Raw genomic sequence first — 23,685 nt, 5'->3', positions numbered from 1 at the left:
ATTATTCGATTTTAAAACTTCTTCCTGACATACAGATGCAGTCGAGGTGCGCAAGCTGACCTCTGTGTTCACACAGCTGAAGACTGGGATTGGTTTCAGGCTGCATTATGACGGTCGAGGTGGAAGGGTCTATGTGCAGCTTGACAGCCAGTGGCGCGGACAGACGCTGGGACTCTGTGGAACCTACAATGGAAATCTACGAGATGATTTCCTGTGAGCATGTACTTCCCACTTACACGTCAGTGTTGAAAATGTGACTTTCGCTGAGGATATTTTTGTGGGGGGTAGGTCTCCAGCAGGTATGATAGAGGGCACTCCGCAGCTTCATGCCAGTGCTTGGAAGGTGTCATCTGCCTGTGTTGCTCCAGTTAATCTACCTATTACAGACCCATGCGAGATGAATCAGCACAACGGTAATAGTTTCAATTACTGTGGATTTGGTTATTATTCTTTCATTTTAGCCTTAATGAATATATACGAAGAAAGAAAAGGATTAAGGCAAAACTTTAGGGGTTTGAATCCCAGATTGTGCTATGCATTCTAACATTACTGCTTTCTGGTTTGAATTATGAATTGTTCAAGTTTTAGCTGCAGGCAATCTATCTTGTCAAAGGAAATATGAGGATGTGTTAAGTTTCGTGTTGGCTTATGTGTCTTGTAGTATTCTACGCATCCCAGTGTGAGGTGCTTTTGGGCACTGTGTTTGCTCCGTGTCATGGCTACATCAGTCCAAACATCTACCAGCAGCAGTGCCGCTATCAGGCCTGCCGCTGTGGGAGCAGCTGTTTGTGCACTGCACTGGCTCATTACGCTTACCTTTGCTCCAAACATGGAGTCAACATTAATTTCAGATCACAAGTCTCCGAGTGTGGTAAGTTTCCATGGTCTGGATTTTTTTTTAGACATTAATTTGTGTCTTTGTGATTTTTCTTCTTATTGATATGAGATTCAAATGTACACTGCTCCAAAATGTAGGCATTGTAAAGGGATTTCAGAAGACTGTAATTTACCCCAGAAAAACAAATTTGTACTATTCTCTGTGTGTGATATACAGGAGTGGTGTGTCTTGGTGGAATGCTGTACCACTCGTGTGTGTCGTCTTGTGGCCGGTCCTGTCGGGCATTGTCCAGCACTGAGACATGTACCCCTGATGACTGTGCCGAGGGATGCGGCTGTCCAGACGGCAGTTTTTATGATGATGTGCGCCAGCGCTGTGTGCAGCTGTAAGCATTAAGCACCTCATACATCATCCTTACTTACTAATGGGTATCAGTTGCCATTTGGCCAGAAAGGACATACAATGGCACACATAGCACTTAAACACAAAAAGCATCATCATTAATAAATGTAATCAAAATATTCTCATGACTTTCTCCTCAGGTCGCAGTGTCACTGTTATTCCATGGGTGGGGTGTCACAGCCAGGAGAGGTGACCTTCAGTGCCTCTGGGCCCTGGTGAGTCACAGCTGACCATAAGCTGCACTGAAAATTGAAAACCCACTCTGCTTGCTCTTCAAACTGCACACAGTGTAACATACTTGCACACACCCTGATCCATTTGAGAAAGCAGTTTAAGCTTGAGTGATTGTCAAATGAGACGTAGAGCACTTAAACTGACCTTGTGTTTGATAACATTATTCTCTTTCCCAAACACTCGCCCCTTTTTCTCTCCCTTCCTGTCTCCACCATCAGCCTGTGCAGAAATGGGAAGATGGAGTGTGTGCCAGAGGAAAAAGGTAACCTCTCTGCACTCCCCCCCTCCTCCCTTCAGTTCCTGCTTTAGTCCGTTCCAGTAACAAAGTGGCATTTCAGGCTATGTCCCTCTTGCTGAAATCAAGAGCCTTATGTCTGTAGCTGTAGCTTGCTTCCCATGACTTGATGTTGCAATTGGTGTTTATGGCAACTAGGGCATTGATTTTCTTGTGTGCGTGTGTGTGTGTGTGTGCGGTGTGCATGAACATCATAGAGCCAGATAGTATAGAAGTCGGGGAGTGTCCAGAGGGGAAAGTGTACCACAGCTGCACTGAGCAGAGGGGAGGAGTGGCCTGTGCACCAACCTGCCGCAACCTGATGTTGAACCTGACGTGCCCACCCAGTACACCATGCATACCTGGCTGTGTCTGCCCTTCTGGGTATTACAAAGACTTAGTGACTATTTTCAAAATAACATGAGAATATTTATGTATTTGTTAGTTTGTTTTTAATGGCCTCCTACCTGTTAGTCAGTCACTTTTTTTGTTGTTAATTTTAATACTATTTTTAATCCCTGCTTTACCCGTGTTAGAATAGTTACATTGAAACACAAAAAGTGGTACCTTAAGGTAGTTAAAACAAATTCACCTACCCCAGGACCATTTGCCATTTGCACTCACCACTGTGGACTGTGTGAAGAGAAGCATCTTGCAGGCATCAGCATATATGTGTCTTAATTTCACTTACAAGATTTTTGCCGATATTCAGCAGCCAGAACACAAAGCACTCTGAAAGTTCATGTCCAGGGAAAGACTGGTTTTCAATACTGTCACCATAATAATGGAAAAAAAACCCTTCAACACAGGTTAAATTTAGGAACACTAATTCCTGTTAGAGTTTAGATTTCTAATAATGACTGTTTTAATTAGTGGGGAGATGACTGATTGTTTTGAGTTTGTGTTTGAACTGTTGAATCTTGTGTTTATGTATTTTCTCCACCGTAATTTCCAAAAAGAGATTTGATCTCAGGGCCTAAAAGCTAAAGTGTTAATTGCAACACAGAGACAAACACAGATATGGGTTTTGAGTGTTTGTCCGCATGCTTTGTACCACCTACTTTTGTTTTACCCATGAAGGCTGGTGCTGCACCAGGGGGAGTGTTATTATCCAGAAAATTGTCCTTGTTCCTGGCTAGGACTTGAGTACCTGCCTGGAGAAACTGTGGAAACACCATGCTACAAATGGTAAACACCTTTCTTGCCTCTGTATTATTTACAAAGTAATGGCTTCCATATAAGGTTGTCAATCATCTCCAAACAACTGATTCTCAAAGCAGTTACAAAAGCAAGTTTGTCTTTTGTCCCACTTCTGCTTTGTTTTTGCTCTTCTCTTATGCGTCCACCTGTCCATCCCTTTAGTGTGTGTCACCGTGGCTATTTTAACTGCAGCTACTCTCCGTGTCCAGCTGTGTGTACTGTTTACAGCGACAGGCACTACCACACCTTTGATGGCCTCGAGTACGACTACCACTCTGACTGTCAGGTCTACTTGCTCAAAGTGAGTAGAGTCTGTCTGTGTGGATTTATATAACAACTTTCTAGTTAGCACAAGAAAAAAACTAATTAAGGTGTAAAATTATATAATTTGCTTCCAGTGACAAATTTATGGATTCATTTTTGGCACTGGAATGCCAGTGGGGATTGTCTGAAAGAGTCTGTGCTAACCTGTGCCAGAGAAGTTTGTGTGATTGATTGCGTTTAAGGGCAAAGGAGGAGCATCCTTAACAATTCCTAGCCAACACTGATATAGATCTGGGAAAGAAGATCCAAGCTGGTTTCTAATCTTGGAGTTTGGGTTTTAATTAGAGCCGATTAAGGCGTGTATGTGTGTGTTTGTGTCGGTGGGTTGGGACCGCTGTAATGCTAGCAGACGTTGCGCAAAGCTGTAGTGACACAAAGAGACCAGTGTTCACTTCAAACCCCAGGGCTCTTGCGCTCCCAGGGATATAGAATTAGAATTAGCAGAACAGACATTCAGAGCCCGCAGGCCGCCTGCCACCATGCAGACCTGAAAAGAATGGGGAAGCTGGTCAAAACTGTACTTTAATAGTCTACAGTTGTTTCCTCTTTTTGTCACTTCTCATGTGTCCAGGATGATGATGTTTCCTGAACAGGTAGAATGAGATTCCATATCTGAGTTTAGCACGTGGTGTTTAGATATTTGCTTTCTGACTGCTGTGGCTTTAGTGAGGAAAATTTTGAACAGACAAATGAACAAAAATATTTTTTTATGTTTGCTAAAAAAACAGCAACTTTCCTTACAGTAGTAATATTTTGCCTTCTCCTCTCATCAGAGTGCAGGAGAGACCGAGGTATCCATTGTTGCCCAAAACAAAGACTGCTATGAGAGCGGCATTGTGTGCATGAAAATCCTGGTCATTCACGTGGGACTTACCAAGATCTACTTCACTGACAATTCTGGCAACCCTGTATGGATAATACAAACACAGTAACAAACTGAAATATTTCAGTAAAATCCAGTGAATCCTGCTGATGTCACGCTACCTGGTTTATTTTGTGTTAGAGCCCTTCCACTGTTGTTGGTCGAGGGTCAGAATTTGAGCTCTGGAAAGCCGGCTACTACATTGTCATCCACTTCTCAAATCAGGACCTGACCATCCTTTGGGACCGCAAGACAACTGTGCACATCAGAGCTGGACCTCAGTGGAAGGCGTGTACTAGTAGCACATCTGAAATTCGAAGCGTTGTTATAAGAAAAATCCAAAAATATGACAAGTTGTCTGCTTTTTCGCTCTAGGGTCTTCTCAATGGGTTATGTGGAAATTTTGACAGTGTGACAGCGAATGATATGACCACCTCCAGCCACATGGAAGTCAGTAACGCACAGACATTCGGCAATAGCTGGGCCCTGGGACAGGTATGAGTCAGCTCATTTCCTCTACTCCCCTTCATTGATTCTTCTTTTGCCCTCTTTTCTCTTTCTGTCTTTGTCCATCACCCTCAAACTACCTCTCTACCTCCCTGCTCCTTGTGCCCGTCTCCCTCGAGTACACTGTGATATTTAAGAGTAATCAGACACTTGATCGCTTTCTGTGTGTGTGTGTTTTCTGTATTTTAGTGTGAAAGCGACTATGTACTTGAGCGACCATGTGAAGGGGACTTAGGGAGACAGCCGTACGCCAAAAGAGAGTGTGCTCTCCTCTACAGCGATGTCTTTGCACCTTGTCACAATGTTGTAAGTGCCATTCAAGTGACACATATACACACACACAAAAACAGAAACCAGTGTACAGAGAGACTGCAGCTATGAAAAGGTTATATCATTTGAAAAAGGGAGCTATAGGGATTAATAAGGTGTTATAGGAACAACTCTTAACTAATCCTAGTAAACACACTCTTTAAAGAGATTCACAAGCTTGCCACTCAAATTCAAATTGGGTACATCTAGTGTTTATTATAGTGTTATATTTCAATTTATGACCAGTAGATGGAGCCATGTTTTTATGTACAGTTTTTTAGCCATCACTATCAACCAGTGGAGAGTCCATTTCACTTCATTGCTTAAACTACATTTCAGAAAATACATAAATTTACAATTAACTAAGAGGTTCAGTAGAGATTATCATAATAAAGCAAAAGCCAATCTTTGAACATTTCTGTGTTCAAACAAATTTCTCTCTGTCTTATATTCTTTGCAATAAATTCATTTTTCTTATTAAACCTAATGTGCCCATTTTGATCTGATCTGCTTCACGTTCTTGTCATGTTCTGTTTGCTATAGTTGTCCAGTGAAGACAAATATGTTCCCTTGAAGCAACCTTTAGAGGAACATAATTTAGTAGTATATTCCTTTGAGATATTTCTGTATTCCTGCTACTTTTTAGCACTTATTTGAAGTATGTTTGTATTCTTTTGCACTAAAACAGATTTATTTGCGGAAACAGCAGTTTTAATGTATTAATTGATCAAAAGCAAAAAATGTAGATTACAATGAATTCTCAACAGAAAAAGAATCATGCTTTCAGACAGCAGACTATAAAAATGTAAATCAATAAATTTTTAAATATGGTACAGACACAGCAGACCTGATAATAAGCGGGAGGCAATTCCACAGAGCAGGATTTAAAATGTCAGAAGCACAGTTCGTCTTTGTTCTCAGTTTCGATGGTGGGATAATTAAGTGCAGTCGGTCAGAAGATATGAGTGGTCGTAGTGGAGAATACATGGTGATGAGTTCAGATATACAAGAAGATGCCATGCCATGGGATGCTTTGAATGTTAAAAGCAGAACTGAACTAAATTATGAAGCATATAGTCATATAAAGCATGTCAGTCTGTGCAATTCAGCAAGAATAGGGTAATGTGTTCTTCTCATTTAGTATCATCTATGTGCCTCACTGCGTCATTCTGAACCAACTGATTTTCAGTAAATGCTTTAAGATACAAATGCAGATTTGCAGTAATTAAGGCAAGGATAAATAAAAACATTAATATCCCAAGGCAGCACTGAGCTAACTTTGGAAATATTTCTGTACAGCTAGATCCAGGCCCAGTGACCGAGATTTAACTCATGTTAGTGTTGAGCTGGCATTCAGTCTTTAATAGTAAGGCTGTCACAGCTGGTCTGTTGATGTAGTGTGCAGTACCCAAATGTAGACACATGAAACCACTAATTATATGAAAATGAGCATTTTATTGGCTGCTGCAAATAGAAACCAAACAATAACAATCCCAAAGAGTAAAGACATCTAATCAACAGGGGTTAGGAGGACACAGGTGAACACAATTAACAATGGATGAAAACAATTAAGGAATAAAAGGAAAGACGGATAAGACTCAGAGGACACAAAAACGTTCAATGTAAAACAGGAAATCAGATGCTCTTACCAACACTAAACAATATAGGAGATAATAGGAGACAAGGAGACAAAAGGGACCAAAGCATAAACATGGTATAAGACAGGAATGCATAACACAAACACTGGGGAGACGACTTCTACAAAACATTTATAAAAATAGACAACAACTAAAATACAAAAACAAAAAAAAAACCCTCATCACTAGGACAGATACGAAGTAAGTATACTGCTCATCAAAATTCCAAAAAAAGGAACACTTTTAGGCCTAAGAGCCTAACGTTGTCTAGTCGGCCATGTGCTCACTGCCTGGCACTGTGGAGCCTGATTGGGATTTGCCATAGAATACCAGAATTATCAGGTCTACCACTGGCACCTCGTGCTTTTCATAGATGTGAGCAGGTTCACCCTGAGCACATGTGACAGATGTGAAACGGTCTGGAGAAGCCGTGCAGAACGTTATGCTCCCTGTAACTTCATTCAGCATGACCAGTTTGGTGGTGGGTTTAGTGATGGTCTGGGGAGGCATAGCCATGGAGAGACACACAGACCTCTACAGGCTAGGCAATGGCATCCTGACTGCCATAAGATATCAAGGTGAAATCCTTGATATCCTCAGACGTTACGCTGGTGCAGTGGGTCCTGGGTTCCTCCGGTGCAAAAGCATGCCCGGCTTCATGTGATTAGAGAATGCAGGCAGTTCCTGGAGGTTTGATACCAATCAGTGGTAGCAATACCTTATCAGTTCCAGAATATAACAATAACCATTCACAACTTTGAAATCTTACTCTGTCTACACTGATAATGTGACAGATGTTTACAAATTATAGGACAAAATATGATTCACATGTCCTGTTAGACATGTACCTGTTTGTTATTAGCCTCTGACAAGCACTGGGGTAAAAGTGATATGTTTATTGTTGTTAGTGTTGTTGAAAATAAAATTTTACACGAAGAGAAATAATAAGGTGCATCGGGGGCACAGAAAGGGCTTATTAAATGTGTTTCATAATAACATTCTAGTAAAATGCTAACATCTGAATATTAATTGTAACCTTGTTGCTCCAACCTGGTTGCAGCACACATGTCTCTACTTGTTATATCTTCTAAAATTATAGTAATACAGAAAAGTATTATCTGCTCCTGTTTATGTACATCATAGTAGCCAGTGTCAAAGACAGAGGCCTAGTTAACCTTCCCTTTGGCCACACCAACTCATTGCTGATGCATTGTTTGTCATAGAGTTCATCTGATACCTTCTGCACCAGAGGTTGACCCACATTTCTTTGTCCCGATATCATCGGTCTTTCCTGTCTGAATTATTTAAAACAACCCCCCTCCCTCCGAAAAATAAGACCTCCCTCAGTTTCTCCCAGCGAGATTTGGCCTCGTTCATTTCATTATTGTTTGTGTGTATATCTTTCTGTGTGTACCCTTTCAGGTTGATGTGGCCTGGTTCTACAGGAACTGCCTAACAGACACTTGCAATTGTAACCGTGGGGGAGACTGTGAGTGTCTCTGCACGTCCATTGCTGCGTATGCATACAAATGCTGTCAGCAGGGGGTCACAATTCACTGGAGATCACCTTCTGTCTGTCGTGAGTACATAAATACACAGACAGACAAATACAAAACAGGCTTCTGCTGTGTGGGTCAGGGACGTGACCTTTGCTTACCTCTTTGACCCACTTTCTGTAGTCACTCTTTGCATCAGTCAATATTTTGGCATTTTCATAAAATTAAATAATTCTTCTGTTTTAACTTACATCTTACTCTTCTGGACTCTTTCAGCCTATGATTGTGAGTACTACAATCAAGGTATGTTTAGCTGAGAATCTTCTACCAGATTTGTAAACCTTACTCTTATTCCCTGCCATCTTATCATTCATTTCCTCTTTCACTCTCTCACATCCTCACAGAGCTAGGCGATGGCCCATTTTCCTTGGTGAGTGCGGTCTATAAAGACACCATGTTTGGAGTGAATCGTACCAGCAGCTCTGTTTTTCCCCTGGTAAGAGAAAGACCAGGGCAGTTGCCTGCCCCAGGTCTACTGTTCAACTTCATGATCACAGCAGGACTGCAGAAGGACAGAACATCACGTGAGCATCTGCATTATTATTATTATACATTGATATGTGTTTATTTCTTGCATAAATTATGTTGATTATGATTACGACTATTTGTAGGTGTTCCCATGGTGTCGCTGGAGTCTGCAGAGAGACCCAACTACTTCCTTGTTGTGTCAGGGCGCAGCCGTCTGCAGTTGGAGCAGTGGAGTCGAGGGGTGGAGTTCAGTCGTAGAGCAACCTTTATCCAGCACCAGGGGCTGTTTCTCCCAGGTCACACCTCATTTGAGCTTGTGGCCCAGCCCGGAGTTTTTTTGACACTCACACGCACTGCTGCACGAGCCCAGAGATACGACACCTCACAGGGCTTCAAAGCCAGCAGCAGCTTCACACTAGAGGGTCAGAAACACACACGTATATACAGTGGCCCCAAAAACATATCAGGATGATCCAGTTATTTTTTAAAATGTCAGATAAACTGGTATTTAAACCATAAAAATGTATTTAGGACAATTTAACAGGAAGGTTTCTATTAAAAGAAATAAATAAATCACAAGGAGGGAGAAAGCATGAACACAGTGCTCTAAATGGCAAGCTGGGCAGGTTCTGATTGTTAAACTTAGCGGACCATGCCCATTCCTAATGTGATGAGCTAAACTCCGCCATTGGTCACATTGCTAGAGGCACATGTTTGAACTGATGAGCAACTGACTTAATACATTTGTTACATTTCAAAATTACCTTGAAACTTGTTGGTTGCACATCAATTAAAATTTGAAGAAAAATTCAAGCATCATTTGCTTGCACACGGGAACACTCTGTGCTCCACATTTGAATATATATTGTTAAACTGGGTAACTTCAGTGAGAAGAGAATCCACATAGGCAGACACAGGAACACCAGCTGCAGATTGGTCTGCATGCCTTTGTGCAAAATCAAGTCAGAAACAGGTGATAAAAAGCAGCAAGGACAACTCAGCTTACATATTATCTTATGAATGGAAACCATTCATAAGCTAAAAATCAAGACAGCTGTACCTGAACTTGCCAGAGCTTGTAATGTGATGTAAATTCATATTTTCTGTATGTATTTAGCTCTTTTTACTTGTCCAAATAATTTTTTGGAGCCACTGTATACCTTTTATATATGCATGGTGGGCATACAAATGCTAACTAATGAGATATGTTTCCTTCTTGCAGAGAGCACTTTTGTAATACCTTACCGTATGATGTGTGAGTGGCGCTACCAGTCCTGTGCAAGTCCTTGTGTCCCCACGTGCAGTGACCCAGATGCTACACGCTGCCAGTTTCTTCCTCCGTAAGAGGCTTGGCTAATTAAAAAGCAATAATAAAATCAGCATAATGTGTGCTCGACGCAAGTATTGAAGTAGTTTGTGTATGTTACAGTGTAGAAGGATGCTTTCCGCGATGTCCAAAGAACATGGTCCTTGATGAAGTCACTAGAAGATGTGTCTACACAGAGGACTGTGAGTACAGCCATTTTTATATTAAGTTGCTGTAATAAAAAAAAATTTTAAAAAATGGTTTTCTCATATACCAAAATATACCAAAATAAACTCACAAAAAGCAAGGAGATTTATGTTTGGTAAGTTATTGCTTAGCTGTAACAACACTTATAAAAAATCTTATATTTTGGAAAGCCTTTTTATTTCTCTTAATTGTAAGGAAAATACCTTTGTGGGTTGCGCAGCAGCATGGACCGTACTACAGCTGTCAGTTGGTGTCTGCTGCAAGCATGCCATGTTTGACTGATCTGGATTGGACCCATGCCATAAGACAACAACCAAGCTGCAGCATTACTTGGCTGTGTATGGTTCTTCCACATGCTACAGAAAAAATTGTTAAATTCCGAATATGTCTTATTACTTCGCACTTCAAACACCCAATCAAATAAACCACACCAAAGTTTTTTAACCCACATACCCAACACTGCTATTCAACTCAAAAATGCATTTTCCTTACAAATGTGGCACCATTTAAGGGGTAATAAACAAGCTATCCAACAGTATAAGGTTTATTGCCAAGAAGCAGGATTACGACAAAGAAATAATCAATAAGGCATAAATTTCCTTACTCTTTTGCCAAGTTTATATTTTTTCTTGGTTTGCTCCATATATGACGATGGTTTTAATCGTTTTCAATTAATAATATTTGCCTGTTATAATAAACGTCTTCTCCAGGTGTGTCTCTTCCCCCAACTCCAACCCCGTTTGCATATGTGACGCGGTCTAACAGGACTACTACAGCACCACCCCCAATACCTATGACTACAACAACAACTTCTACTACCACCACCACCCCTACCACCACAAGGCCGACAACAACCACTACAACCACCACCAGCACTAGAGCCACCACTACCACCTCCACTACTGTCAGGTCCACAACAACCACTGCCACTTCTACCACCACCACCACTCCTGCTACTACTCCCAGCACAACATCAGCCACTGAGCGTGTCACCACTCTGCTCACCCCAACTTCATCCACGTCTCCATCTGCTACTCCCACCACTATTGTTTCAACTACTCTCACTCCCTCAACCCCGACAGAAAGCACCACTCTCAGGATAACTGAAACAACCCCCACTCAAACGCAAACTACTACGGTGACTACAACAGTTACCTCTGCAACACCTTCCACTGCACCCACTGAAGCCACTATAGCCCCCTCCACTACTTCTCCTCCCTCCCATACCTCACCCTCAATTCCTCCCTCCACCACCATTACCACACCATCAACATCACCACCTCTTCCAACATCCCCCACCTTACCACCCACTACAGTTGTTACAACTACTTCCACCTCAGCTACTTCTGAACCTGAAACCACTACCAAATCCACAACCACTCCTCAACCTACTCCAGCAGAAACGACTGTCGCCACAGAGGCCACCACTCCAACAGACACTCCAACAACTACAGCACCACCTCCTACAACCATCGAGCCCACCACTGAGCCTGTAACTACAGAGATAGTCACAAGTCCTGCAACCATCCCTGTAACAGAGGAAACATCAACCACTCACCCTTTCCTTTTGCCCACTATTCCCTGTACAGTAAGTCTTTTGTTTTAGTTTATTATATATGCACCAATATAAACGTGCATGAAAAAATCCATCCGTGTTAAACTTGAGAAATCATGGTAGCAATGTAAATGATTACTTAAATCATCATAGATTCCTTACATGATTATTTAGTATGAGTAGGCTTTAAAACATAAGCAAAATGCTATGGAGAGTGCAGGTGTTACTGTTGGCATCTGTAATAGTTCTGTTGTAATCTTGTAGTAAAATAAGTGTCACGGTAAGCATCCACAATACTAGCACTCTAAAACCAGTGAAATTCAGTCATGTTTTTTTAAATTGATGCTGGTGCTACTGTTCATACCGTTATGTGTCAAAACAAATTATACCTATTATTAAAAATTAAGAAATGCTTTCTGACTTACAGTGAGCCTTTGATTTCAGAAAGGCTTGATCAGTCCTCGTACCATAAAGGCAACATTTCTGCGTTACCTATGCACTGGTCACAACACCTATTCTGTGTCCTTTCACTGACTTCCAGTGAAACTCAGAATCAGCTTTAAAATTCTATTACTAGCATACAAAGCTTTACATGGAAAAGTCCCTGCTTATATAGCAGCGCTTCTGAAACCTTATCAGAGCTGCCGGCCTCTCTGATCCTCTAACCAGAGTCTCCTAACTGTCCCTCGCTCTGATTTTAAAACTAGAGGTGATCGTGCTTTTGAGGTTGTTGGGCCCAACTGAGGAACAGTCTTCCTCAGTCTGTCAGGTCGGCTCACTCTATTATTTCTTTTAAATGACTACTGAAAACTCATTTTTATCATTATTGCTATGCAGAATATCCATTCGCTTCCGCTTATCCTTTTCAGGGTCGCAGGGGGTGCTGGAGCCAGTCTGTTGCAGGGCTAACACACAGAGACAGACAACCATTCACACTCACATTCACACCTATGGGCAATTTAGATTGATTAATTAACCTAAGACATGGTAAGTGCATGTCTTTGGACTGTGGGATGAAGCCGGAGTACCCAGGGAGAATATGCAAACTCCACACAGAAAGAACCTGGCCTGGACTGATGGTGGAATTGAACTCAGGGCCTTCTTGCTGTGCAGCAACAGTGCTAACCACCATGCCACCGTGCTACCTGCTATGCAGAATAATGCATAGTTAATCTGTTCCTGCATACACATACTGTATTCTAAGCAATAATGGGTTGATACACTGGCTGAAAAAAAACAGATACATCATTATGTAGAAATTAAATATGTGTGTTTGATGATGATAATGACGTTTAAGCCAGCTCACCTTTTAAAAACAGAACGTGTATATTTGCATCCACAGCCCCCATACTCCTATCGCATTGATGAGTGTGTTGAGCTGATCTGTTTCAATGGAGAGCTGCTGCTTCACAACTCTTCTCTCCACTGTCGCTACAACACCACCCAGCCTCAGTGCAGTCTGCTGGGCATGCCTATCCTGGTTAATACAGACCCCTGCTGTCCGCAGTGGCAGTGCCCATGTAAGTTTAGCTATCTGCACTAAAATAACTTGGTATGAAATGGTATGAAAGTTTTCTTTTGCCTTGATAATCTGTTTTGCTTTTACAGGTCGCTGCACTGTAATGTCAGACCTGCGTATGATCACATTTGATGGTAATAATGTAGCCTTGTACGACAATGGCTCCTACATCTTGGTTAACCTGCCCAGAGAGACTATTATTGGCACTGTGGAGAAATGTCCAACTAGTCAGGTATCATATAAAGTAAATGCAATTAAGTCTAAAATACTAAAAAGCAGATGTTAATGGCTTACATTGATGTTTTTTCTTTCCAGAGTGTGAATTCCATCAGACGAACTGTGAGTACAGTTCCAACTCTTCCATGTTATTCCCCGCAGTTATGCTTGCATCAAAGCTGTTGGATTATTATCTCATTATGACTACTCTTTAATGTTTCTTACAGAGCCCTACAGGTGGAACATCTGGACTTTGTTTTAAGAAGCTGAACATTACTACCTCTTTCTACAGAATTATAATCAACCGACTCGATCGGAAGGTGATTACTTTTACCTGCTTTAATCCCAAGAAATATTCAATTTACCCTACATAAATAATATGGTTGCATTATTTATATCTGTCTCTAGGTTACAGTAAATTACAGACCTGCTAGACTTCCGTTCTCACGTCAGTCCCTTTATGTGGAAGATACAGGAAGCATGTACCTTATCCACACACCTGGCGGGATCAGTATACAGTGGTATCATAGCACGGGCATTATGGTGCTACAGTATATTGCTCCTAATAATACATCTGTGCCCACTCGAGGCCTGTGTGGTGAGCTGTCATATACATGCACCCATACACACACATACCCGCTGGCTTTGACTACATCAGCACCAACCTCAGCCTCGTTTATTGAAGTGCCATCTTTAGGCCCTTAAAGGTTTAATGTCTAAACTGCAGCATCACTTTGACTTGAATCATTATGGGATATGACAATTTGAGATGTCGAGAGCCATTTGGTTTAATTCGGCAGACATCATGTCACTTGACATTTTTATTGCTCACTCGCTACACACACACACACACATACACACACAAACCTGTCTGTCCACTATGTCAGGTTGCTGCGATGGGAACCCAGAAGATGACCTGAAACTGCCCAATGGCACAGTGGTGAGAGAGGTGGGAGACATGATGATCTTCCTGCAGGCATGGAGAGTCCACACCACCGATGAGACCGAACACACACGCAGGGTCGGAGACAACTGCACCACTGGCGACTGCTCCACCTGTCTCTCTATGCTTTACCAAAGAGCTTTCACACCATGCCACAGCAAGGTACCCAGCAGTGCTTTCAAAACCTTGATTGTAGTGAATGTTCTAAGTTACTTTGTCATTTGCCTTTTGCATTAAAAACAGTAGCAGGAGAGTAAATGGGGTTGCTGTGGCCCAGGAATCAGAGCAGGTCATCTACTAATTAGAAAGATGGTTGTTCGATCCCTGGTTGCTCAAGTCTGCATCCCAAAGTGTCTTTTGGCAAGATACTGAACCTCAAGTTGCTTCTGATACGTTCACTGAAGTGTGAAAGCACTTAGACTTAGAAAAAGGTACTTGTGTGAATGGCTGAATGAGACTTCTTGTGCTTTGAATGAGGAGTAGAAAAGTGCAATGTAAGAACCAGTCCATTTAATTGATTTACTGGTCAAAAGGAAAAGCTAAGACGATTTTGAAAAAGCTTTGTTATCTAAAGTATTCATCATGCAAAAATACCAAATGTGAGGATATGCCAAGGTGTGTGCTGTGGCAGGCAGGAGGAAGGACCCAAATGCAGGACTTGAACACAGAAACGTAACTTAAAACGGCAGCTTTATTGCTGGGAAAAACACTCCATTAAATAAACTCATGAAAAGCAACCAAAACCCTGAACATGGAAACAAGGAACTGAAAAACTAGGAAACAGGGAGCACGGAGACTGCACACAGCATTGTGATGGTACGGGTACGACGCAAGGGAGTAACGAGGGATTACAAAACAGGAGGGAAACACAGGTGGGGCTAATCTGACATAACGAGACAACGGAAACAACGCAGAATACACTGACATAGGACACAGACTATCAAAGTAAAACAGGAAGCACGAGGCATTCACAAAGACGCAGACCACACAGACGTGGAAACATGACAGACTGTGGAACAAGAGGGAGAACATGAAGGACAGAGACAAAAGTAACAAGACGTGGGATGCAGGGAAAACATAAAGAAAACTAAAACTAAACATACAACATACAGAGAACAGAATTAAACCTTCACCAAGAACACAGAGGAGGCACAGAAACAGAACAGAAACTCAGAAACTAGGAACTATAAATATAATACAAACAGAAAACCACCATTCAAGGAGTATAACTTAAACCAAAAACACAAACACTGGGTCAACAGACCCAGTGCTGTGACACGATATGTGGTTTGTTGATTAAAATCCCACTCACCCTTTCATGGCCTGCTTGTGTTTTTTTCAGGTGCCTCCGGAGCAGTTCTGTGACATCATCTGGGCAGGTGACCTTCATTACAAGGATCACCAGTGTGACTTCTTGGCAGCCTATGTGGCAGTCTGCTACACACATCAAGTCTGCATCAACTGGAGACGACACAACTTCTGCCGTAAGGAGACACAGCATAAAAAATTACATACTCACTCAGATGAACTCATTCATGCTTTTTGTTTTCTCATGCATTGTAATCTTGCAGCGCTCCGGTGTCCCCCTGGTAAGGAGTATCAGCCATGTGTGAGCACCTGCACCAGCCGCACTTGTCTAAACAGAGATTACTACGAGGAGACTACCTGTTCCTTCATCAGAGAAGAGTGTGTGTGCCGCAGTGGAACTATCCTGCACCGTGCTGATTCACCTTACTGTGTAACCGAGGACCGTTGCGGTGAGTTATTACTTGCCCTTGTGATGAACACTGCAATGTCTAAGATGTTGCAAAGTTTGTTATTGTTTTTGTTTGGCTCTGCTGTATCCAGTGTGCACAGATAATGAGGGTAACCCCCGGGCCCCAGGCGAGGTGTGGAATGGCTCTGCTCGGAGTTGCTGTCTCTACAAGTGTATGGAGAATGGCTCTGTGGTGGCTGTGGAACCAGACTGCAGCGCTGTGCCTACTCCACTGTGTGAGAGAGAGGGAGAGTATGTGCTGGATGTGCTGGAAGAAGGAGCCTGCTGCCCAAAGAAGATCTGTGGTGAGTTGCAAATGTCCCCTTTTATCTTTTATCTTTGATTCATCTTTAGGTTTTACCTTTTTTTTACTAGTAACTAACTAGTATATCGCCATGCTACAGTATTGTTTGGTCTGGTTGTGCTGTTGGCTAGCAGATATACTTAATCACATTGAGAAAACTAAAAAACTAGTTGTGGGAGATGTTTTATAAATGATAAAAATGGGGCATCATAATCAGTTGCTAGGTGGTTGCTAGGCGTATAATTAAGCTTTTTGTGGATATAAATGAGTTATTATTGTTGATGGGATAGCATGCTTTCATAATACTTTATGCATCTACTGTTGTAGGTGCATAAAGTATTATGAAAGGCTAAAACAGGTACCGATAAATTTAGCCTAGAGGGTTGCCAGGCAACAAGATGGCATCATAGCATATCATGATTAATTCTCCTTTTGAAGCTGTTATTGTTGTTAAATAGAAAATAAATGATGTTTTTATAAGGTGTTAGAAGTGCAGAAATAAAAAAATAAACAAATAAAAATTTATCATTTTTATATGACATCATAATATCTGATATAAAAAAACAACCCAGAGGCCTAAAATCCTGTCTTCAAATAATTCACAAAGTATACTACACTAATTTATACCAATTTCAGAGACCAAAAATCCTTTTCATCAGTATAAAGTAATACCCATTAAATGAGCTATCCTTCACTATTTGTTAGAGTGCAACATGACCATCTGTGACAGTGAAGCTCCACCTTGTGATAATGGGAACAGGCTAGTGATCGGTTACAGCGCTCTTTCCTGCTGTCCAGAGTACCGCTGTGGTAAGAACAAACTTTCATCATTAAGTTTTATAAACTTTCTGTCAGATATAACATTTGGATTAAACTGTTTCATTCACTAAATGGTCTTCCTCAGAGTGTGACCCCATGGCGTGCCCTCCTGTGTCTACCCCAGAGTGCAGGGAGGATCAGTTTCTCGTCGAGGTCAGGGGGCAAAAGTCCTGCTGCTACTCTTACCTGTGTGGTGAGTTTAAATTGCTGTGTACAGACCTGCCTGGTTTGAGGTCCCTTTAATTACAGCAGTAAATCTGTGAAATTTCTTGTTTGTTTTCTCTCTGAGCAGTGTGTGAGTCATGTATCGAGCCCATTCCAACTTGCTCAAACGGAGAAATTCTGGCTGTGGATCTGAACACCACCAGCAGCTGCTGTCCACAGTACCACTGTGGTAAACTACATGAGCTGGCTTGTGTTTGTGTGTGTGTGTGTGTGTGTGTGTGTGTGTGTGTGTGTGTGTGTGTGTGTGTGTGTGTGTGTGTGTGTGTGTGTGTGCGTTTCTATCTGACTGTAGAGTAATATTCACATTTTGTCCCTTTTATTGCAGTCTGTGATGTCAATCTGTGCCCTGAATCATCTGTGAGCTGTGCACCTGGTCTCTCTCTTGTCCAAACTGCCGTTCCCGGGCATTGCTGCCCCCAGCATCACTGTGGTACACACTCGACAACACACACATATTCATTCACATGCACACCCGCATATGCACACTCATCCAAATAATTACTTGTCAATTCACTGCTGTGTTGATGACTGCAGTAAACTCAGAAGTTGCTAAGCCTGTCATGCCCTTTGCGTAAACCTCACACTACCTTCCTCTTCAACTTTTTTCTTTCACGTCCAGAATGCCAATGTGAGGACAGTTCTCTCCCCATCTGTCAGGTGGTAAGTCAGCAAAAAGCTGAATCAGAAGTCACTGTCTAATCGGGTTTTTCTGCAAGGAAGAGGAAAAAGTGAGCAAATTCAGTTAAGTCAGCAATCTGTTTTTCTCTCAGGGGGAGGTGCTGGTGGAGGTTCCAGACAGCAACACCAACTGTGGCTGTCCTCAGCGTACATGCCGTATGTGTAACGTGACTGAAAGCACACAGACACCTGATAATAGTGTGACAACAGACTCTCTGCAGAAATCCTTTCTATTTAATACTACTTCATTTCTAAAATGCTCAACAGCTTTAATAGTTAACTTTTTAAATGTGGCATAATCTTTTCTTCTATGTTTGTGTGTGTGCAGAGAAGGCAGAGGTGTGTCTTTTCCAAGGGGTGACAGTGTTGGGCCCAGGCCAGTCTCTGGTTCAGTACTTTGAGGGAGAACTGTGCTACACTGTCCAGTGTCTGCATCATAAAGATCCAGACTCGGGTTATTATGCCATGGAAATCACCTTTGTCAACTGCTCCCAAAAATGTGGACCAGTATGTATCCAATAGAGCTTGAATCTCAAGTTTGACTGGTTGCTTGATTGGTCAATATTCTCTCATCCAATCAATCGTTGATCAGACAATTTCCTGTGTTAATTTCATAAGGAGAAAAGCACTAGATGAAAAGCCTGTAAGTATTGATTTGGCAGTGGTAGTAACAGTAACAGACTATCTGTGAAAAATAACCCCTTATTCTCTCAGCTGGGAACTCACTGAAACCAGAAGGTGATTGCTACCATAATTAACCTTTACATTTACTGAACTTTTACTAAGAGTCAGTTCCAAAGTAATTAACAGCATGTCAAATACGTGTGGCCTAATACCGTTAAAACAGATGGCAAAAAAAGTTATGTGAAAACTTTTCAGCAGTTTGCATATCACAGCTATATTATATTTGAGTTAGGCTTTCCTTTCCCTCTCAATCTCCAACTTATAGTTTGGTTGAAGAGGATATTACCAAGATTTTCATTTGACTACCATCTCTGTATTCAGTGTATTTAAATGTTAGTAAAATCCTGAAGTCTTATCTCAACTGAGGCCTTTGCGCCACATCTCATCCTGTTTTATTCTTTTTTCTGTTGGTCCTCCTCTCCTTTAACTTTTCAGCATCAGGTGTATGTGCCATCTACAGACCCTCAGGTGTGCTGTGGTTCCTGTAAAAATATCTCCTGTACTTTCACTAACGAAAACGGGACAACAGAGCTTTTCACTGTAAGAATGAACAGATCCACATCCAAGTGCAATCAAAGCAAAATCTTTAGCAGTGCTAATTCTGACTGTGTGTGCAGGCAGGGAGTTCCTGGGTGGAGAACTGCACACGTTACGACTGCATGGAAACTGCAGTGGGAGCGGTGATACTTGCCTCTGGGGTGGTTTGCCCACCTTTCAATGATACAGAATGTATTCAGGTTAGAACCGCTACTTATAATCTATATCTAAGTATGAGTTTAATGATGCCTCATTTTTTATCTAAAGTTGTTCAGTTTTATATTTTTTCTTATATATTAAACTTTTAGTATTTCTTTCCTATCTTCTTTCTTGCAGAATGGCGGTGTAGTTCAGAGCTATGTGGATGGCTGTTGCAGGACATGTGAGTCTTTAAATTTATTCAGGGCTGCTGGTGTCGCTTTGAGCAGACAATTAGAGGGGTGAGCGCCTTGTTGCTTGGCAGTGGATGGGCTTATTGGCTGAATGGTTGGGGGTGTGGCCTTTTGTAGAGGGTGAACATAAAGCCTGTTGGCCTATGAGTACATTTCCACAGTCCCTTGCTTTCCCTGGTGTCCCCAAAACCTTCTGTTGACATATTCAAGAGCTACCACAACATAAACTGAAGAACATGCTGGAAACCTCAAGTAATTAACTAACCAATACATTCAAAGAGATACACTACACTCACAACTTCCTGAAGTTGTACTTTTTAGGTGAACATCTCTGAACTATTCTTGATGTTTGGAAAAAAGTTTGAGTTAAAGTATCTTCTGAGCTATGTGGATGAAATTTGTAATAAACATACAGTGGTGAGATTTCCTCTCTCTTTGGATTCAGCGTTGCAGCCTTGCCCGCTTGCCTGCTTAAGCAGTGTTCTTGCTGTTTGGCCAGTTGAGGTGTTCACAGTGAGCGTTTTACCGCTGAAGATGTGAGATGGTGCAGGGGTTAGCATTTGCCCTGCTGAGCTTTGTAGTACATCAAATGACCGCGTTCCTTGGCTGGCTGCCCGGAGTGACCCAAAAAAGATGTGACATCCATGTGCATGCCGGCCGCACTGATTCCATCCGCTGTGTGTTTGTGTGTGACATTAAACTGTGCTTTCTGAACAAAACATAACCTTGTGTTCTCCTGACGTTCTTTGAACCGGACGGCTGCGGTGCCAACGATGCTTCCAGGTTCTGGAGTGGGTGTTTTACCATTTACCGTTAATCCTGTAACGCCTACTGGTAGTACAAACTGTGACACAGGTACCACCATCTTGCACTATTCCGACTTCTTTGGCATCCTTGCTCTCAGTGACTCATTCCCTTGTGTTTTCAAATTCTGAATGTGTACGGTGTAAATGTTTTTTTTATGTCTTTTTCAGTGTCTGTGTGTCTTATCTTTCCATTCCCTCTCTCCATTTTAAGTTATTTGTAACAGAAAGGCTTTAAAAAAATAAACATTAAACTTGTTGTGAAATAATATAAGCTTCAGTATTGCACACACATCTGTTTAGAAGAAGCAGATAGCTTCTGTTTTTTTCATGAATTTCAGGCCCACATAGAATTCTAACTTTGATTGGTTTAAAAGTAAGGTTAAATTTAGGTCAGTAGCCATTCAGTGGAACTCTGCTGGGGGACCTGTGTCCCACACCCCCACCCATCACCCAACTGTTAATCAAAGTAAGCGCCTACTGCTCAGCAACAAAGAGCCAAACTGAATAGGCATTTCAGTGTGTATGAAAAGTCTCTGTAGTGTAATAATTAAAGTGCATTTGAAAGTGAGCATATTATCATCACTGTGTGCATTCACATCAGTTTTGTGTATATAGGCTTCTCTAAAAATATCCGGTGTGTTAAGGATCTATGATTACTCTGAGGATCCTATATTTCTTCCTGAGTGTTAGTCTGTGTGAAAATCTCTGCAGGTAAAGAGGATGGCAAGACATGTAAGCGCGTGGCCATTCGGACAACCATTAGAAAAGATGACTGCAGGAGCAATGCACCGGTGAGAGAGAAAAGAGACATTCACTTGTGAAAATGAGGAGTCTGTGAAAACAGAATTTTAAATACATGTAGTAATTGTGGTCGTGTTTTGTTTAGTAAATACACGTTTTTCCTCTTGCAGGTTACAGTATATTCCTGCGACGGCAAATGTCCGTCAGCCACCATATTCAACTTTAACATCAACAGTCACGCCAGATTCTGTAAATGCTGCCGTGAGAGTGGACTGCAAACCCGCTCCGTCGCACTCTACTGCTCTCGCAATGCCACAGTCGTGGAGTACAACTTCCAAGAGCCTCTGGACTGTTCGTGCCAGTGGAACTAAAAACAGCTGAATGAGAGCAAGACAAGTGAAGAGAATGTCTAAATAACAGGGTGGGGTAGGGGGATATCTGAATATTGTTTTACTAATGGACAAACATGAAAACCAGCCATGTCTTTTTTGTTGTCGTTGTCTTAATACACTTTACAACACTGACTTTGAGTCATAGTTGTAACTAAAAGATATGAGAATAACTGATTTAAGGGGCGGATTGTTTTTCAGATAGTTTTCTTGCACTTTAGCTTTGTTTTCTGTAAGTCCTGCAGTGCCAACCCATTCAGCTTCTAGTGCTTTCAGCTGATGGTACCCTAAGCTTTTTATCCTACAGTATATGAACATGTTGTTGCATTTTTAAATAGCTGTTGTGTTTAAACACTGTATATGAATTTTGGTTTGTCTTATAAGATTCATTTAGCCTTTATGCTTTGTTGTCTTAGAAAAGTTGAATTTCTTTCTCAAATGTAATTTTGCCCTCCTTTTAGTTTTTACAGTAGTTTATTAAAAGATTTAACAGTGCTGTTGTCTAAAACCGACTGTGTCCTCATGACCTGCAATGTTTTTATACTCCCTTCCACTTTCTCTTTCATTAAACCTTTATTACACACATGCTCATCCTGCTTCAGCATTAATAGTGCTGACACATATTTATGTCTCACTTCTCAGAGGTTATTGCTGAGTGGGAGTCACCTCTTCACAACAGAAGCCCTTAGTAAAGTCAGCTCTTTGCCTGTCAATCATTTCTCCCTTTCACATTCCTGTCACTCCACATGGGCGAGCGCTCCCACCACACCCCACCTCAGAGCCAAACCATTCTTACCACTGCAATGCTCGGAGCAATTTGCAGCACATGCTTATTTTAGAGGTTAAATAAAGTCGTGAAAACAGTCATGAACTGTCTGCTCTAACCGAGTGGTTGACCGTTACTCTAGAGGTGTGAAGCATGGCGGGCGGCTTTGCCCAGTGAGGACATCTCAATTGCTCATAAAATCCCACTACATCTTTTCCCCTCAGTATGCCCCACATCTCCATCTCCCCACTTATCCCCCTCCTCAGGAGCCCAGCACTGGAGTGGCCGTGTGCCCATGGTTGTCATGGTAAAGTGCTCTTATCCCGACAAAGAGGCAGAACAAATTGGGTTGAACTAATACACACGCAATCTCTCTCTCCTCCTACAAACCCAGGAAGACTGCCTCCTTCTTCACTTAAGGCTTGCTTCTCGAGGGAACTTTGGCTTCGAGTGCGCGCTAAATTCAAAGTCTTGGCTCTGCGTAAATGCGAAGTAAAACTAAAAGACTCCCCCCAGGCATTAACACGTCGAGGCAGCTGTAACTGAACTAAGTAAAACCTGAAAAGTTTCACGAAAGAAAATGAAAAAGTTTCAACCCGTTCACTTTTCTTGTTCTTCAGTTTTACGTCAGCGACCAAAATAGTTTGGGACTTTCCACAACTGATGTTTACGCACAGCTGGCTTGGATTTTCTTTTTGTGCGACCAATGGCTGACGGGAGGAAGGATCTGTTGTGTCTGGGCGTGGAAGTGACTGCATGTACCCATGTGGATCAGTGACACTCCTGGAAGGTGTGCTAAATGAGATGGATTGAGATTCCCAATGGGTCAAACACAGCGCCTGTGGCTACTAGCAAGTTTATGTCAGGTAAGGTAACCCTGCACGATGTCAGTTATCTGTAAAGAAGTTAAAACTGCATTCTGGGTCTTTTAGGTTCAGTTATTTTCCTGTATCAGTAAGATTTAAATGTTACATAGCAATTTTGGGCGCATTCAATTATTCAGCAGACATATAATCCCTTTCCCTTTCCACAGGTGGTCTTGCTAACCTGTGAAAAACATTCAAACACTGTTGAGGTTGAAGTTCTTTTTCAGCCCTTAAGTCAAGATCCAGACAGCTACAAGGTCACCTGCAGACCTGCGAGTAACCATCTGGTAAGAACAATAGTAATGGTGAAAAAAAGCTGTGAAAGTCTTATTAAGTTTTGTTCGTTTTTATAAAGTTTACTCTGT

General features: G+C 41.8%; 2 protein-coding genes across 7 annotated transcripts in view; both read left to right on the top strand.

Annotated features, from left to right (window-relative positions):
- The window catches only part of otogl (otogelin-like), a 28,665-nt gene extending 6,401 nt beyond the window's left edge, over positions 1 to 22,264 (top strand). Inside the window, exons 18-58 of the mRNA XM_039615836.1 lie at positions 36 to 213; positions 289 to 413; positions 662 to 871; positions 1,055 to 1,223; positions 1,381 to 1,455; positions 1,693 to 1,736; positions 1,967 to 2,132; positions 2,829 to 2,936; positions 3,111 to 3,249; positions 4,046 to 4,180; positions 4,276 to 4,422; positions 4,510 to 4,629; positions 4,831 to 4,947; positions 8,010 to 8,166; positions 8,360 to 8,386; positions 8,488 to 8,667; positions 8,755 to 9,033; positions 9,834 to 9,951; positions 10,041 to 10,120; positions 10,835 to 11,712; positions 13,022 to 13,199; positions 13,288 to 13,430; positions 13,514 to 13,537; positions 13,642 to 13,734; positions 13,823 to 14,012; positions 14,302 to 14,519; positions 15,700 to 15,841; positions 15,929 to 16,114; positions 16,206 to 16,418; positions 17,123 to 17,227; positions 17,322 to 17,429; positions 17,529 to 17,630; positions 17,787 to 17,891; positions 18,081 to 18,121; positions 18,232 to 18,295; positions 18,468 to 18,646; positions 19,259 to 19,363; positions 19,441 to 19,560; positions 19,697 to 19,742; positions 21,270 to 21,349; positions 21,470 to 22,264. Of these exons, the coding sequence (XP_039471770.1) occupies positions 36 to 213; positions 289 to 413; positions 662 to 871; positions 1,055 to 1,223; positions 1,381 to 1,455; positions 1,693 to 1,736; positions 1,967 to 2,132; positions 2,829 to 2,936; positions 3,111 to 3,249; positions 4,046 to 4,180; positions 4,276 to 4,422; positions 4,510 to 4,629; positions 4,831 to 4,947; positions 8,010 to 8,166; positions 8,360 to 8,386; positions 8,488 to 8,667; positions 8,755 to 9,033; positions 9,834 to 9,951; positions 10,041 to 10,120; positions 10,835 to 11,712; positions 13,022 to 13,199; positions 13,288 to 13,430; positions 13,514 to 13,537; positions 13,642 to 13,734; positions 13,823 to 14,012; positions 14,302 to 14,519; positions 15,700 to 15,841; positions 15,929 to 16,114; positions 16,206 to 16,418; positions 17,123 to 17,227; positions 17,322 to 17,429; positions 17,529 to 17,630; positions 17,787 to 17,891; positions 18,081 to 18,121; positions 18,232 to 18,295; positions 18,468 to 18,646; positions 19,259 to 19,363; positions 19,441 to 19,560; positions 19,697 to 19,742; positions 21,270 to 21,349; positions 21,470 to 21,670 (6,095 nt within the window). The 3' untranslated portion in view covers positions 21,671 to 22,264. The remainder of the gene's footprint in view (positions 1 to 35; positions 214 to 288; positions 414 to 661; positions 872 to 1,054; positions 1,224 to 1,380; positions 1,456 to 1,692; positions 1,737 to 1,966; positions 2,133 to 2,828; positions 2,937 to 3,110; positions 3,250 to 4,045; positions 4,181 to 4,275; positions 4,423 to 4,509; positions 4,630 to 4,830; positions 4,948 to 8,009; positions 8,167 to 8,359; positions 8,387 to 8,487; positions 8,668 to 8,754; positions 9,034 to 9,833; positions 9,952 to 10,040; positions 10,121 to 10,834; positions 11,713 to 13,021; positions 13,200 to 13,287; positions 13,431 to 13,513; positions 13,538 to 13,641; positions 13,735 to 13,822; positions 14,013 to 14,301; positions 14,520 to 15,699; positions 15,842 to 15,928; positions 16,115 to 16,205; positions 16,419 to 17,122; positions 17,228 to 17,321; positions 17,430 to 17,528; positions 17,631 to 17,786; positions 17,892 to 18,080; positions 18,122 to 18,231; positions 18,296 to 18,467; positions 18,647 to 19,258; positions 19,364 to 19,440; positions 19,561 to 19,696; positions 19,743 to 21,269; positions 21,350 to 21,469) is intronic.
- A 604-nt stretch (positions 22,265 to 22,868) lies between these two features.
- The window catches only part of ptprq (protein tyrosine phosphatase receptor type Q), a 43,189-nt gene continuing 42,372 nt past the window's right edge, over positions 22,869 to 23,685 (top strand). For 5 of the 6 annotated variants that reach the window (XM_039615007.1, XM_039615009.1, XM_039615008.1 and 2 more), the window contains exons 1-2: positions 22,869 to 23,320; positions 23,488 to 23,607. In XM_039615007.1, coding sequence (XP_039470941.1) covers positions 23,276 to 23,320; positions 23,488 to 23,607 — 165 coding nt within the window. In that variant the 5' untranslated portion in view covers positions 22,869 to 23,275. The remainder of the gene's footprint in view (positions 23,321 to 23,487; positions 23,608 to 23,685) is intronic. The other variant, XM_039615010.1, reaches the window with a different exon arrangement.

The sequence above is a fragment of the Oreochromis aureus genome, linkage group 7 (assembly GCF_013358895.1).
Source record: "Oreochromis aureus strain Israel breed Guangdong linkage group 7, ZZ_aureus, whole genome shotgun sequence".
NCBI classification, from domain to species: domain Eukaryota; kingdom Metazoa; phylum Chordata; class Actinopteri; order Cichliformes; family Cichlidae; genus Oreochromis; species Oreochromis aureus.
This window is presented reverse-complemented; position numbering and strand designations above follow the sequence as displayed.